This window comes from Nyctereutes procyonoides, unplaced genomic scaffold, assembly GCF_905146905.1.
Source record: "Nyctereutes procyonoides isolate TBG_1078 unplaced genomic scaffold, NYPRO_anot_genome, whole genome shotgun sequence".
NCBI classification, from domain to species: domain Eukaryota; kingdom Metazoa; phylum Chordata; class Mammalia; order Carnivora; family Canidae; genus Nyctereutes; species Nyctereutes procyonoides.
Genome location: NW_026575113.1, coordinates 1032680 through 1048715, shown reverse-complemented (window position 1 = coordinate 1048715; position 16036 = coordinate 1032680). Strand labels below are relative to the sequence as shown.

Here is a 16036-nt window from a genome sequence, read left to right as displayed (position 1 = left end):
GACCGGCCCTTTGGGGTGCCACCCATGTCTGTGGAGTTCATCATAGAAGCAGAAGTAGCCGTGTCCTTTCTGAGGCCAGAGAATGGGTCATGGGATCGGGCAGCCAGGAATCCCGGCCAGAGCCTGCTGCCCTGGGAGCCCCTGGAACCCACTCCTGCCCACATCCTGCCTCCTTCCCGGGTGACCCCCACCCCAGCTGGGACCCTCTGGACGGCCTCACCCTGGCAGCTTCGGTTGTCCTCCAGCAGAATGTAGCCAGGGGGGCAGGAGCAGAAGTACGTGCCGGGCTGATTCACACACTCGTGCTGGCAGAGGAACTCAGAGAAGCTGCACTCGTCCATATCTGGGGGCGACAAGTCACACCTGCTGCTCATAGTCGGTCAGACCACCCGGGGCTGGGGGCGTCACTGGTTTTCTCTTCAGCTCTCACACTCTCCTGACACAGATGGTGGCATGTCTGTTGCTATGAGGTTGGTAGTTTACTTCTTGCACATTAAGGTGACAGGGAGCTCATGACCCACGAGGACACCTGCTGACATGTGGACGGCTCTAACTGTTAGCATATTCTTCCCGACAGGGAGCAGAAGCCTGTCTCCCAATTTCCAACACTCTCTCTGGCTCAGCTACACTATCTACTCATCACCGACTCATTCTGCCCAGCAGGTAAATATGACTGCCACTTCCACTGGAGTTTTCTGGGTGCAGAGCTCTTCCCCTGACCCCAAGAAACATCCCCTGACCCCAGTCTTCTGAAAGGGCCACTTCACTAGTGCCAGTGGCCCTCAAGTCACCCTAAAATTGAGAAACAATATTATTTCTAAAAATCGCAACTAAGAGGGACATATCCAGGAGGTCAGGGGATGTCCACGGTGTCCAAAAATCTCCTTGAGAGAGAAAAGTCCGCAGTGGTACGGGGTGGGTGAGTGCATCCTCCCCGCCAGACCCGCCTGCCCCAGCAGGTCGTGGGGCCACGGGAAGCGGGAGCCACTGAACTTGGAGGCTGTGGCAGCAGACACAGAGGGCGGTTCGGGGGAGCCAGCTCCTCCTCACACACAGAGTTTGGCAACACAGCCCCCATTTGAGCCTCATTCGATACGCGGGCCAAAGAAAACATTCATTTATTGTTTCCCGAAAACTTGCTTTCACCAGTTCCCCCATGTGACATGTCCTCGGATTGCTCCCTCCCTCCCAGACCACTGGAGGCTGGAATCACCCAGGGAGGGTGTCAGTGCAAACAAGGCGGCTTGTCCCCCACTGGCTGATCCCGGGTGTTCTGTGCCTAATGCCTCCCCTGTCAGAGGAGGAGAAACGCCTTGCCGTCTCTCCCAGCGGTCTCTGGGCAGGGCCTAGGAGCCAGCAGGCCCGGGACGCTGACATGAAACGTTAAAGCATGCTCAGCTAGGCAGGATCTGCTTCCAGCAGCTCCCCTCCTGCACCCCCCCTCCCCGGGGCCCTGCAGGACTCCCAGTCCGGGCTCAGCCCCTCAATAGAGAGTATCCTCCAGGATCTCTGTTATGTTCCTAGATTCCATCCACATCTCCCACACAAGTGGTGGCAAAACCTGTAGCTCCCGAGGGCTTCACGTGCCTCATCTTATTTTATTTTTTTAAGATTTTATTTTTAAGGGGCACCTATGTGGTTCAGCAGTTGAGCGTCTGCCTTGGGCTTAGGATGTGATCCCAGGGTCCTGGCATCAAGTCCCACATCAGGCTCCCTGCATGGAGCCTGCTTCTCTCTGCCCATGTCTCTGCTTCTCTCTCTCTCTGTGTCTCTCATGAATCTTTTTTTAAAAGATTTTATTTAAAAAAAAAAAAAAAGATTTTATTTTTAAGTAACCTTTACACCCAACATGGGATTCAGACTCACAGCCCCCAGATCAAGAGTCACATGCTCCACTGATGCAAGGCGCCCCATGTTGCATCTGGTTTAATCCTCACCTCAGCCCCATGAAGGAAGCACTATCACTAGCTACATCTTATAAAGGAAAACTTGAGGACTGCAGAGGTTAGGTAACTTGACTAAGTTTGTAGATAACGAGTAAGCAGGAAAGCTGGGATTTGAAGCCAGCCAGCCAGCCGGCTTCCAGATCCTATGATTGGTCAACACAATGCTGTAATGTCTCCCTCAGCGATCATGCTTGGGACTTAAAATCAGCAGATTTGAGGAGTTCTAAGGTTGGGGGCTGCTCCAGGGCAGACAGAGAAGGCAGCACCTGCCTCCACCTCCTGCTGGCTAGAGAGGGGCCCCACCAGGCCCACTCGGTTTATCCTGGGATCTGCAATCCCCAGGGCTTGACCAGGGCCCTGGCTCTTGTCTCCACCAAAAAGCTCAAATACAACCCTGGCTTCTGGACAGGAGCACCCTTGAGGCCACTTTCACTCATTGACGTGACAACCTGCCATGGTTTCCGGATCAGCTCAGCTTAGCAAGTCCCCGAGAGATAAGAGGATGTAGCCAGAAAGGAGCTGGTGCTGCATAGATGGGCCGTACTAGCCTCGGTAGCACTGAGAATTACAGTTCCTGCAAAAGAGGAGGAGCAGAGAAAGGGGATATGCAGAAAACAAAGTCCCTGTGTCGCACTGTTATCCTGGGCCAACCCGACAGCCTGTGGTGGCCAGGGGTCACTCTAAGTCTTAGGAAGGTGGAAGGTGGGTGTCATGGAGGAGAAGAGGACCATTTCTGGTAAATGAGTCATGTGAAAATCCTTCCCAAACCACCAGGGATGTAAAAGTCTCTGAGTAGCCAGAAGTCTCTTACCCTTCTGCCCAGAGAAAGTAAATTCTTTTCTTTTTTTTTTTTTTTTTTAAGATTTTGTTTATTTATTCATGAGGGACACAGGGAGAGAGAGAGAGGCAGAGACACAGGCAGAGGGAGAAGCAGGCTCCATGCAGGGAGCCTGACATGGGACTCGATCCCGGGTCTCTAGGATCAGGCCCTGGGCTGAAGGTGGCGCTAAACCGCTGAGCCACCCAGGCTGCCTGAGAAAGTAAATTAACATGGAACAGCACAGGTCACCAGTTCTTCTCATCTTTATGGCCACCCTAGTGACTTGGCCAAGGAAAGCACTGAAAGGAGCTAGGATTTGAAACAGCTCCATCCGTCTCCCACCACCCTCTGGCACCACCCCTGCAGATGGTCGGTAAACACCCGTGGATGTGTACAGACTCCCAGAGAAACAAATAATCCCCCTCATAACGCCAACCTTTCCCCACTCTTAGTCCTTAGGGGGCCATGGGAGGAACTGAAATCTAGGAGGAAAGTAGCTTTTCAGGCCTGAAGCTACGTTTTTCGTTTCTGGGGCAGACATTTAATCCGCCTCAAGCTCTCTGCCACTGCTGCTTGGGCTCCGGCCTCCTGGGCCCTGGGGAGGGGGGCTCGGTTGTTCAGAGAGCTCTGTCCCCACAGCACCCCGGGCCTCGGTGAAGCTACCAGACCAGTCTCATTCACGACCTGGGTCAGTTCCCGTCACAGTGAAACCAGGATGAAGGAACTTTCCATTCAGCAGGACAAAGATTTTCACGCCCTCGGGTAGGGTTCGCTTATTTTGAAGAATACAGCGGGACATCTCGTTGATCTGGACTGTGCCAACTCACAATCGCTCACAGGGCCAAAAGTGGATGCAACGGGGTTGACTTTAAAACAGTATTTACAAAAAAAAAAAAAAAAAAAAAAAAAAACAAGAAAAGAAGGGGAAGCAGGAAGAACAGAAGAAAGAACAAGCTGGCCGTGGCTCCGCGCAGGAGGCCACCAGGATTCATGGGAGTGAAAGGCCATCCCCACTCTCACGGCGTGTAGGAGCTTACTAGGTTCTCATTACAGGTTTCCTAAGGAATCCAGAACGGCATTCATAAGACAGCGCTGGAGGAGAATCACAGCTTCTTGGTCTTGGAAGGGGTTTATGAAAGGCTGACAGAGCCACAGTATGTTCTCACAAATGATGAAGAATTCATTCATTCAACATTCAGTCACGGTTGCTTTGAGCACCGCTGATCGTGTGCACGCTGTGTGCCCGGCCTGGAGCTAGGCCGTGTGCATCCGTAGACGTCCAGAGGTGCACGGAGTGTTTTCCCTTACACACATGATCTCACTCATTCAGGGCCCCGCCCACCCTCCCCCATGAGAGACCTACTATACTGACACCACTTCCCTCTGCGAGTACCATCTCCACTACCCCAGGACTCGTCAGCGCTGGGTAGGGACAGATAATTCAAACCAGTACACAAACCCAGGTGATTCCTTTCCCTCTTCACCCCACGTCAGACCCTAAGGGTAGCTCCGTTGGCTTCTGCACTCAAAGCCAAGTAATAAGGGAGGGGGTCCTACTCCATCTTCCAGGAAGTGACTCATCTCTGCTTGGTGTGGTCATGACCCCACTGCCCTGGGAAATACCCCAAACTGGGGATGCGTCTGGGAAAGGAGAGGAAACACCTGTAGAGGACGTGCTTATTCTCCTCGCCTCCCTCAGCCCCCTAGGAGAGATGGAAGTCACTAAACGCCAAAGCCCGTTACCACTGCAGTGAACGCCATCGTCCTCAAGTTCATATCCTGGGTCACAGCGGCAGATGAAAGAGCCGTAGGTGTTGACGCAGGTTTGCACGCAGGGATTCTCAGTGGCGCACTCGTTCACGTCTGTGGAAAGCAACAACCCATCACTGGCCATCCTCACAACAGAACAGTCCCACTGACGAGGCAGAAAACGCACCGGCCACAAAATCTGCTGACACCGTAAGTCAATCGGAGAAGGACAAACATTGTATGTTCTCATTCATTTGGGGAATATGAATAATAGTGAAGGGGAATATAAGGGAAGGGAGAAGAAATGTGTGGGAGATATCAGAAAGGGACACAGAACATAAAGACTTCTAACTCTGGGAAATGAACTAGGGGTGGTGGAAGGGGAGGAGGGCGGGGGGTGGGGGTGAATGGGTGACGGGCACGGAGGGGGACACTTGACGGGATGAGCACTGGGTGTTATTCTGTATGTTGGTAAATTGAACACCAATAAAAATTAATTTATAAAAAAAAAAAATCTGCTGACACCAGGAGACCAGATTCCCAGGCTCCAAAGATCTCAGCCAGGACCCACCAGATCCAGAGCGCAGACCCCAGAGGGTTCCCTGGAGGACCAGGGCCTCTGTGCTCAGAGGCTGGAAGGGTTGGAAGGCCTGTGTACACATCAGACCCATGTGCATGCATGTAGCCACATACTCCCCCTAGGAAGGCCAGGCTCCAAGGCTCAGCCACAGGAGTTTCCAGGTGACACTTGCTCTTTCTCATCACCTGCTGCATTATCTTGCTGATTGGCTCTTCCCTCACCACCACTGACCTCAAAATCTCAAGTCAACGAATAACCATGACCCTTCCAGTAACAAGTCTATCACTGCTAGAGACTGTATTGCGTCCCTCCCCAAAATTCCTATGTTGAAGCCCTAACCCCCACATGACTATATTTGGAGATGGGCACCTGGGAGGTAATTAAGGTTAAATGAGGTCGTACAGGCGGGGCCCTGACGATAGGACTGTGCCCTTATGAGAATGGACACCAGAGGGTTAACGCTTGCTCCCTCAGCCACGTGAGCACATGGTAAGAAGGCAGCCATCTGCAGGCCGGGGACAGAGCCCCCACAAGTGCCTGACTGTGCTAGCATCTTGCCCTTGGGATTCTAGCCTCAGGAACTATGAGAAAATAAATTCCTGTTGCTTAAGCCACCCAGTCTGGTATTTTATCACAGCAGCCTGAGCTGAGACAATGGCTTGTTAACAATGTCATTCATTAGGACCAAAGGATCTCACATGTGCCAAACCCTTCCAAGGACCACAGCCCTGTCTTACAGGCCCAGTAGGTTAAGGAGAGGACCACAGAGGGGCACAAGGAACCTTTTAGATAATGGAATATTTCATCACCTTGAGTGTGGTGATGGCTGCATGGGGGTCTACAGGTGGCAACGTTTATGAAATAATGTGCCTTTAATGTGCACTTGATTGTACATCCCTGATACATCAATAATTTCAAGGTTGCTTTGAGGTTGGGAGATATGCCCAAGTCCCTGAAGTGACAAGACCAGAGCTGGAACTGGAGCCTGAGTTGGGGATCCCCCCATAACACCCATGAGTTATCCTGCAGAGTTCAGCGGGGTGAGGGGAGGGGAAGGAGGGAGCCCCTTTCTGTACTGGCACTGGCTGACCCTTTTTAAGCACATCCTCTCCCTAGCCCTATATGCCAATGACCCAAGTCCCAGCTGAGAGAGTTTCTATCCCCTTCGAAGTCCAGGTCAACCTCTTAAGGCTCTGGACAGCAGTTTGGGTGTTTTCAGAGTGAGACACCTTCATAGGGAACAGCTTGAACTTTTCTTAATGGGGAGAGCTGGTCCTGGGCCCACACAACTCCTGCCTCCTTGGAGCTTTTAGAGGGAGTAAAGAAAGAAACAACAAAACAAAACAAAAAGCGGGGCTCTGCAGGGAGGGCCCAGTGAGACCCCAGTCTCCCCAACAGAGCTTGGAGGCTCTGCACCCCAGAAAGAAGCCAGGAAATGCCGTGGCGGTGGGCCTTGGAGTAAAGTCCAGGCAGGATGGCACTGCCCAGTTTTAGGGCTGGTGTCCTTGGCTTCCGGCCACACGCTGACCAGGATGAGGGAGCTGTGGCCTGGCTCTCTAAGCTCTCAGCTGCCCCTGTGGAGCGACAGTCCCACAGCCCTGTGCCTCCTAGGTCCCGCACACCCGAGTGCCCTGCTGAATGAAGCAGGAGGATTCCAGGACTCTGAACAGAGAACATAACACCCTGTTTAGGCCGAGGACACTGCTGACGCAATGTCCCAGTGGCTGGGGGCCGGTGTGCAGGCCTTGGCGCGCTGTGGACTTGGCACCGCCAGGTGTCTCACCTGCGTCTCATCACAGGCCTGTCCCTGAGATGCCTGAAGGACACCGGGCGTCAGCTGTTCTCTCTGGGTGCTGGAAGCACCTCGCCAGCCTCTGGGTGGAAGCCACACTGCCCTCCCAGCCCGGCCCCGCGCAGAGAAGCCGCCTCTGCCCTATGTGCTCCTCCCAGCACCCAGGGCCCGGGGGGAGGAAGGGCCCCCTGTCCCATCAGCTCCCTCAACCTCCAGGGCCCGCCTGGTTCTCAGAAGAAAATCGCCTCCCCTGGCAAGAGGAACTCGGTGGAGACTTCTGGAACAATAAGCAGAACCAGCTTTGGAGGAAAGACTTACAAAGAGTCCAGGATCAGCCCCTTTAAGGGCTGATGCCTTCCTGTTTACCCAATGATTTAGATACGATTAAGCTAATGGAAACATAATATCTTCCAACCAGCTGGCGCCAAGCCTTCCGCCAGACCTCAAATGGTGTGACAAGGAAATGGGCCCTGCAGAACCTGGTGGCAAGTTCCAAACAAAGCCTTCATTCTGCGTCTCCAGTCCCACCTCCACGGTGGACAGAGCCAGGCAGGGGGCTAGAGGCCCAGCCGGGGCGGGGCCGGGCAGCTCTGGCACTGACTCCTTGGGCCTGGAGCCTCCATTCACTTCTTGGGCAGAAGAAACCTCCAGATGGAGACTGCAGAAGGCATGTGTTGTGTTTTCTCACTTATCAGTATTTGAAGTGATCATGTAAAACTCCGAGAAGGCCTTTGTCTCGGGGCACCTGGGCAGCTCAGGTGGCTGCATGTCCAACCCTTGGCTCCCGCTCAGGGCTCGGTCTCAGGATGGTGAGATCCAGCCTCACATCAGGCTCTAGGCTGGGCAGGGAGCCTGCTTGAAACTCTCTCGCCTTCCCCCTCTACCCCTCCTCCCCCTACTTGCTCTCTCTCTCTCTCTCTCAAAACAAAAACAAAAACAAACCTGTTTCACTGGTTTTTTTTTAAATTTATTCATGAGAGACACAGAGAGAGAGGCAGAGACACAGGCAGAGGGAGAAGTGGGCTCCCTGCAGGGAGCCCGATGTGGAACTCGATCCCAGGACCCCAGGATCAAAGGGAGACACTCAACCGCTGAGCCCCCAGGGGCCTCTGTTTCACTCGGTTTTGTGGGGAATGCTGAATCGTAAATTATCATCACCCCCTGGACTCTGCTAAGGCACAGGCCCTGCTAGCATGGGTCATAGGGAAAACTGGAGGGAGAGCCATGGAAATTGCACATGAAACCCCTGCACAGAGGGTGTCTACTGTGTAATTCACCAAGGCTCAAGAGCCCTTCCTGACACACAGCCCCCACCCCGCCCCCCAAGCATCAAAAATTGAACTCAGGCTATAGGACATGTGTGAAAATTTCCAATTAGCCCAGAAAGCTGGCAAGACCTCTTCTGGAAAGTAGACACATGGAGAGAAGCAAATCCATGAAATCATAAGCCCCAGTTGATGGATGATTGTGGTGCTTTTTTGAGATGTTTCCCATAACCTTAGTTTGGACCTCAAGGTTCTGTAAGCACAATGACCATGAGCAAGAACAGACACCACAGAAACTGTCAGACTCTGGAGCAGACAGCGTCTAGTGTTTCACATCGTGTTCGAGTTATCGTTCGCGTCACATACCTTGGCAAGACCTTCCATCCTCGTTGAGGGTAAAGCCAGGGTTGCACGTACAGGAATAGGATCCAGGAACATTTGCACACAGTTGCTGGCAGTAGCCGTAGCGACACTCATCAATGTCTGGAAAGAGAAACACTAGCAAGGTGAGACATTTCTTCCCAATCAAGGGGTCACGCCCAGCATCATGCCTGCCCACCTCTTCGAGAGCAGGACCATCAGAGGAAGGGGAACTAAGGGGAAGCCAGGACCCACTGAATGTCAGGGATGGTGATGCACTCCAGGGTCTAAGGTTCCATCCACCCACCACCCTTCCTGACCTGTCTCAGTCCCATGAACACCTGCACCTGTTTGGAAAGTTGTAGAAGAAATGTCTGCTCAGACAAGGATGTGGGGCAAGACAGCCTCCAAGATTCTGTCCAACTCCAATCTTCGATGCTAAGATTTACCCAACATGAAGAGTCTACTCTAAGACTCTGAAGAGATGTCTCAGCACCTCAGGAAGGGACAAGTGGCTGAGAGTGCAAGAGGAGTGCACAGCTGTGCTCCAACAGACCTCTCGCCAGCTGTTAGCCGTATCTGTCTAGCTCTCAGGAATAAGAGCAAGTGCGGGCCCTGGCAAGCAGCAGCACCACAGTCTGGAGACTGACGAATCCAGTGATACAAGGATTCCAGGCTTCACCTTGGATCTCCTGCTTGCACCGAGCAGAACTAAAACTCTGGGCAAGCACACCTTTCCCAGCCATGGCTGGCTCACCCTGAGCAAGCAGTTCTGTGGGTGAATGGAGGTTGCTTTTAGCAGATCTGGGCAACCTGTCCTTGCTGCTGACATGTGCCAGTCAACGGGGAGCCTGATGTCATTGGGAAAGCAGTCCCCATTACCCCAAGTGAATGGGTTGATGGGCAAGAGGATTCACTCTTGTGGGATGGGATGCCTCAAGTGACACCCACAGAGGGAGACCAAGTCCTCACCTGTCCAGGCACCTGCTGTGACCAGTGGATCCAACTGCGGCAGTAACTGGGCCTTATCACATTATACCCATCTCCCCCAGAGGTTTTCTCCTGGGTCCCCGGTTCCTCTGGAACCAGAATCCAGCCAGGGCCCTGGAGACCATTTCAGAACCTGTCCTTGTACCTGGTTTCTACATGCACTGCCACAAACGAGCCTACCTTCACCTACCTCCACCTAACCTATTGCTCAGCCCCTCAGAGGCCATGCTTAGCCCTTGTGACTCTGTTCTCTATCTGAGCAGCAACCACCTGGAACTTAGGACCCCACCGAGTACTCTGCAGCACCTGCTGGGAAAGCACACTGACAGTTGCTGGTCCTGACTGTTCCCAGGTCAGGGCACAGTCACTGAGGCCGGCAAGGGCCCCCCCTCTGCCTCAGGGTACCTTGCAGGAAAAGCAGCCCCCAGTGCCTCCTTTTTTCTGCGAGAGCCTCCAAGGTGCACAGAAGGGGTGGTAGACGGGGATGGAATCCAGGTTTTGGAAGGCAAAGAAGATGTGGCCAGGAGAAGGCATGAGCTAAGCCACAGTTGGGAGACATCTTCACTTAGGATGTGGAGTGTGAGCAGGCTGTGCACGTGGTACCACGTTAGGGCTCCAGGAACATCCCCCCCAAAGCTTCAAGCCCTCTGGGAGAGAACAGCCCTCCCAAGGGGGGAGGTGTCCCAGGTCCTGGTCCCCCTCAGATGGGGAAGGGGCCCCCGGCCCTGAAGTCTCCTTCATGGGGCCCGTGTCCTGCTTGCCCAGTCCTCTCTAGCCTCCCCTTTCCCTTGGAGGAAAAACTGGACTGAGAGAGAGGAGCCAGATTTCAGGCCCAACTCACTCACCTCAGCTTTGTTCAAAATGTTCCCCCTCTTTGAGTCTCAGTCTCCAACTCTATAAAAATTGGATGACATAATATCTAACATCCCTTCCAGCTCTGAGAGCCGACATATTAAGTTCCCACACAAATAACTCACTCACACTGATCTGCTTATGTTCAAATCAGTAGCATCAAATTTTCCATCATCGCTAAGGTTGGTTAAAATGCAGTGACCATCATATTCACAAATGCCCGTGTGCAGCCCGCCCTTCAGTGCCTGTGCCCAGGAAGGAGAATCCCGCCAAGTCCAGTCTAGCCTGTCAGGCCCCCAAGATGCTTTGGGCAGGGCTCTAGAGCCAACCAATACTCAAGTCTTAATCAGGAGTGTCTTGGAGAAAAAGAACCTTCTTTCTTTCTTTTTGTTTCCATGATGTTGTTTGGATTTGTTTCTCGGCTCCTCCAGGATGGATTTTTCGGGCATCAGAACAGTGTCTTAGAGAACTTACACTGCTAAGGCTTTTCCAAGGAAACACAGCATTAGAAATCACACCCTAGAAATAGAATTGAAGTGACAGCAAGCAATTGCTATGAATGCATTCACTTGGCTGGAGCAAAACCAGAGGGGAAGAAAGGAAAATCACCCTCCAGTAAAAATAAACCGAGAGATCAGATAGCAGATGCCAACTGCAAGGGGCAAAATTCTCAACTGGCAATGACTGATTCCTTGGGAATAAAAAAAAGACCACAGCTGGGGGGTGGGTATTGGGGGTGGGGGAGTGTCAGGATCTTCTGATCCTTATTTGGGACTTGGAATGTTTCTGTGACTAAGCAAGGGTTCCCCCCCTCACTATGATGTCGACCTAAGATAGAATAATCCTCACCCCTCATCACTTCCTGCCTGGGATGCCAACGTCCTGAAGACAGGAAGTGAGTCTATGGAAAACCAACTGTGGGCCCTTAAACATTACATTCAAAAACTCCGCTACTGGGCAGCTCTGGTGGCTCAGTGGTTTAGCGCCGCCTTCAGCCCAGGGCGTGATCCGGGGGTCCCTGGATCCAGTCCTACATCGGGCTCCCTGCATGGAGCCTGCTTCTCCCTCTGCCTGTCTCTCTCTCTCTCTCTCTCTCTCTCTCTCTCTCTCTGTGTGTGTCTCTTATGAATAAATAAAATCTTAAAAAAAAAAAAAACTCCGCTACTGACACTGACAGTGACAGTCACAGGTGGTTTGAAAAGGGCCGGACAAGCTCCGTAGGCTCCTACCCCGCTGGCCCCCACCCAAGAGAAGCCCAGCACCCTCAGGCCAGCCGGCTGGGCCCTGGTTCTACAACGCCACCCGCAGCCATTGATTTCCCAGAGTCCCTGCAAGCCCCAGAGAGCGGTTACCTAAGCACTGGCCCTCCAGAAGCCAGTAGCCGTCGGTGCAGGAGCAGGTGTAGCCTCCTTCTGTGTTGATGCAAATCTGGGTAGGGTTGCACTGGTGAGAATCCGTTGCACACTCGTCCACATCTGTAACACAAACATGTTCCAGACAAGGTCACCTACACTTACCCAGAGCCCTGGAGCCACCGGTGGTGCCAGCTGCTTCCCTGTCCCGCTGCGAAGGTGATACCGGCTACAGGCTCCATCCAAGGAGATGGAGGTGCCTCCCTGGTGGATACCACACGGAAGCCCTGACTGTTCTGTGGGGGGCAGACCTCGTGTGCTGCCTGGAGATCCACAGAAGAAAACGGCCACGAAGGTTACACACATCCCTGGGGACTCGTCTAGCCTCCTGTCCTATCCCTTTCTGAAGGCAGGTCACCTTGAAAACAACCATGACTCGATGTGAAAACACATCTGGCCATGGGCGCATTCACTCAGGTGTTAAGGGGTCTGTGGTGCACCTGCGTGGGAACAGCTCCCGCTCAAGCAAGGGAGTGGTGGAGCCGTGGGATCGGACCCTCCGTCCACGGAAATCCTTCAGCCTGGGCCTCCTGCTCTGCCACAGAGCCTCACGGGGCCCTGTGGTCTCCCTGCAGCTGCAGCCCCCAGGGCTGACCCGCTGCCCTCCACGCAGTGCCACCTGCCCACAGCCATCCCTTGGCTTCCCTACACATTCATCTATTAACTCACTGCACGTGACCCTTCAAGCGCCCGGCTCTGCCCGGCCCTGCACCTGCGCCTCCCCTCCTTGTCAGCCCGCCTTCCTGTCTGTGCTTCCTCAGGGCACCTGCCTTTTGCTCCCCTCATTACTGCCTTCGGGTTGGCTCATCTCCATCTTTTCCTCCAAAAGGACCACTTGCAATTGGAAATACTATTAAAAGCTATACACTGAGGGACACCTGGGTGGCTCAGTGGATAAGCACCTGCCTTCAGCCCAGAACCTGATCCTGGAGTCCCAGGATCAAGTCCCACATCAGGCTCCCTGCATGGAGCCTGCTTCTCCCTCTGCCTCTCTCTGTGTCTCTCAGGAATACATAAATAAAGTCTAGGAAAAAAATTAAAAAAAAAATAAAAGCTACTCACTAAGCCTGTGCAGCATGCCTATGTGGTGTACACAGGCCACATGTGTGTCATGTGCATGTGTGGTATGTAATGTGGCCTGCAGAAGTCTTGTGTGTACTCCATCTGCAGTGTATTGTGTGCAGATGCCACATGCACATATGACACCTCACACATGCTGCCACATTTATTCTCACAATCGCCCTGGGAGAAGGACTCACACCTCCTACTTACAGATGCAAAAACTGTGCTGACAGAGTAAGATCTGAGCTAAGGGCCCAGGCTTCCCTGCCCACCTACGCCAAAGCCCTCTGTGGCAGGAAGGACAAGGGTCATATCCGCAAGAACAGTGCGGGTCCAGAGGGAGCTGAAGAAGGTGATACCTAGGTGCAGAAAAGAGGGTTGAGCTTTCACCGCCTCTCCTGTCCCTCCTGGAAAACTGTCTACCTCTCGACATTGCACCTCACAGACCGTGGGGGCGCCTGGGGCCCCACGTGGGCGACGGCCCAGAGTCTTGCCTGCTGCGAGCACAAGAGGTAGCCTCAACGGGTTCAGTGGAACCATGGGTCAGGTAAGCCACGGCCTCGGGGGCCCAGGTGACACCTGCGGGTCACCTGCGGCACATCGGCCTGACACCATTACACAATCTCCACCCCACCCCAAATGATCAGGGGTGTGGGCATCGGGTGAAACCAGGCTTCAGTCCTCTAGGCACCAAGGCTCCAAGAACCTGGTTCCAAGGTGCTGGCAGCCTCCACGCCCCCCGGCCCCATGACGACGTGCAGCCCCTGTGGCAAGCCTCTGTGGCAAACCCCCACCTGTTCTTGTCTGCAAGAGCTCCTGCCTCTGCCCTCGGCTTCCCTTCCACCCCCAGTCCTGCCCACCCCACGAAGCCTCCCAGGGGGACCAGCGAATAATGCTTGGCCGGCAGCCACTCCTGCCCAAATCCATATCGAACACTATGATAATAAATAACACCACTATCAGCCAGCACATGTTTACATTTTTCCAGCCAGGGGGTGATGGATGATGGCAATTGTGCCCTGGGAACAGCATGGCCTTAGGAATCTGTGCACATTTTTTCCCGCCCAGAGAGGATTAAAGGGAGAGAGAGACCCAAGGGGACAAGAGCCATCAGACGTGGTGAGAGCAGGTTCTCAAGACTCTTGTGTTTGTGTAACTTGTGACACACACAATGTGGCGGCGGCGGCCTCCTGCAGGGAAAAACCAGAGCCTCGCCAGTGGGCCCAGCGGGCTCCGGCAGGCACGCGGCTCACATGCACACTCCCGAGGGTGCGTGCAAACTAGGTGAGCCTACAAACCGCATCTTTAAAACTCATTGTTTAAAAAAAAACCTCCCCTGCTTTTACGGAGTTAAAGAATTCACTTGATTAGAATAACTGCATGTCTGCTGACACACGTTCAAGGAAAAACTGTATTTTAAACTCTCACTTGCTCATCAAATGAAATGTCAATATATACTTTTTTTTTTTTTTTTGGAGACTCCTACAAGTCCCTGGAGTTTTTTGGAGGGTGCATCTTACCTTTATATCCTGAAAACATAACCTAGTGTCCTGCTGCGTCCAAGTAAATGTTCAATGATTATTTGGTGAATGAATGAATGAGTGAATGAACGAATGAATGAACACATGAACAACACCCATTATGGCCTTGAAGTCCCCAGATAAGTTGCCCCAGCCAGCGTCCTGGGGTGTGTGGACTTTAAAAACAACCCACAAAACCACCGGGGTTAGGTTATACACCCGGTGGAGCAGAGACCAGAAGGTTCTTGCTGTGGGGATCTTCCAGGGCACAGTGACTCACCACGCGTTCCAGCTCAAGCCCAGTCGCTTACATTACATACATCAGACTTCAACAACAGAAGAGGAAAGCGACACTGAACCACTCCAGGGACATTCTTTGGTAACGCGTCTCTTTCTGCATCCGTGGAAAATCACAAGTTACGGCACCCTGAGTAGGCATCACTATTGTCATGCTCACGCCACGCCCGCTACTTTCTTCCCTGTGGGACCCTTATGAAGAGTCTCCCAAACCAGTGTGCTCTGTTCATTCAGTGCTTTATCTACTTCCTCCCTCCCTCCCTCCCTCACTATGGCTCAATGTGTGCACGTATGTGGCCTCCCAAAGCCCCAGGGTGGCTGGAGGGTTGTCCCTCCACCTCCCTCCAAGAAGGGGACCATCTGTGTCCTCGGTGTCCTGGGCCCGCCCCCTGGCTGACTCCTGGGAGCTGTGGCCCTGGTCAACTCCCTGGGCACCTGGAGGACTCTATCAGCGCCCCCATGGCTCATCTCTCCACAGGTGCGGCACTGTCTGGGGTCCACATGGCCAGTGCCCTGGGAACCAGAGGACAGAGGTCACGCACGTCTCCAGGACCTGGTGGCACAGCACAGCCAGTGCTGCACCTGCCCAGGAGAAACCATCCTCTGTACCAAGTGCTGCAGCTTTGCCTGGGCTGGCACCCCTTCCTTCACATGTCTCCAGAGTGGCTTTCACTGGAAACATCCTCAATCTGAAACCACTGCTCACTTTTGAAAGTCAGCAAAATCCATCAGCTCCTTGACGCCCCCTCACGAGGCCGCTGGCCTCAGGGAGCTCCCCCACTTCAGGACAGCGGCCCACAGATTCGGGATGCTCCTATGGGATTTCCCACGGCTAGCTGCATCTCAGGTCCTCAGCCAGACAGAAAGTATCAGGTGCGCTAAGGCAGTGGGAAGAAGGATGTCCGTCAGGTCCAGGCGGGATCTCACGGAGGCGGCAGATGGAGAAACTGGCTGCAAGACATCAGAAGGCAACCGCCTGACAACCCGGACAACAAAACAAATGAAGTCTTCCAGGCTGACTCAGGCAACGCCACGGGGAGGGACCACAGTCTGAGTGCTGGTTCATGGGTTTATTATATAAAGATCTCAACAGACTAAACATGCTGCTGTACATATGCATAAATCAGATGGAATATAAAAAGCACGCACGTGTATGCCACCTATTAGTTATATGTGAATGTAGCTATCATATACCAACACGCATTTCCATTTCCACATTCATTCCTGAAAGTTAAAGGGAAAACACTTAAACCGTTTTCATAGCACACATCCTAACTGAAATTAAAGGTCCTTTAAAAACTGCAAAACAATGCAAAACAAAAACCAGTGATTCATCCCTGCCCACGAGGAGAACATTTCCTAAGCCATCCTGCCCCCCCTCCCGCCCCAAA

The 16036-nt window shown here is 53.2% G+C and overlaps 1 protein-coding gene across 3 annotated transcripts in view; it reads right to left on the bottom strand.

Moving 5' to 3' along the window:
- The window catches only part of FBLN5 (fibulin 5), a 70968-nt gene that overhangs the window by 12031 nt on the left and 42901 nt on the right, over window positions 1-16036 (bottom strand). For all 3 annotated transcript variants that reach the window (XM_055333687.1, XM_055333685.1, XM_055333686.1), the window contains exons 5-8: window positions 11707-11829; window positions 8519-8635; window positions 4510-4629; window positions 221-343 (exon numbers count right to left, since the gene is read on the bottom strand). In XM_055333687.1, the coding sequence (XP_055189662.1) occupies window positions 221-343; window positions 4510-4629; window positions 8519-8635; window positions 11707-11829 (483 nt within the window). The remainder of the gene's footprint in view (window positions 1-220; window positions 344-4509; window positions 4630-8518; window positions 8636-11706; window positions 11830-16036) is intronic.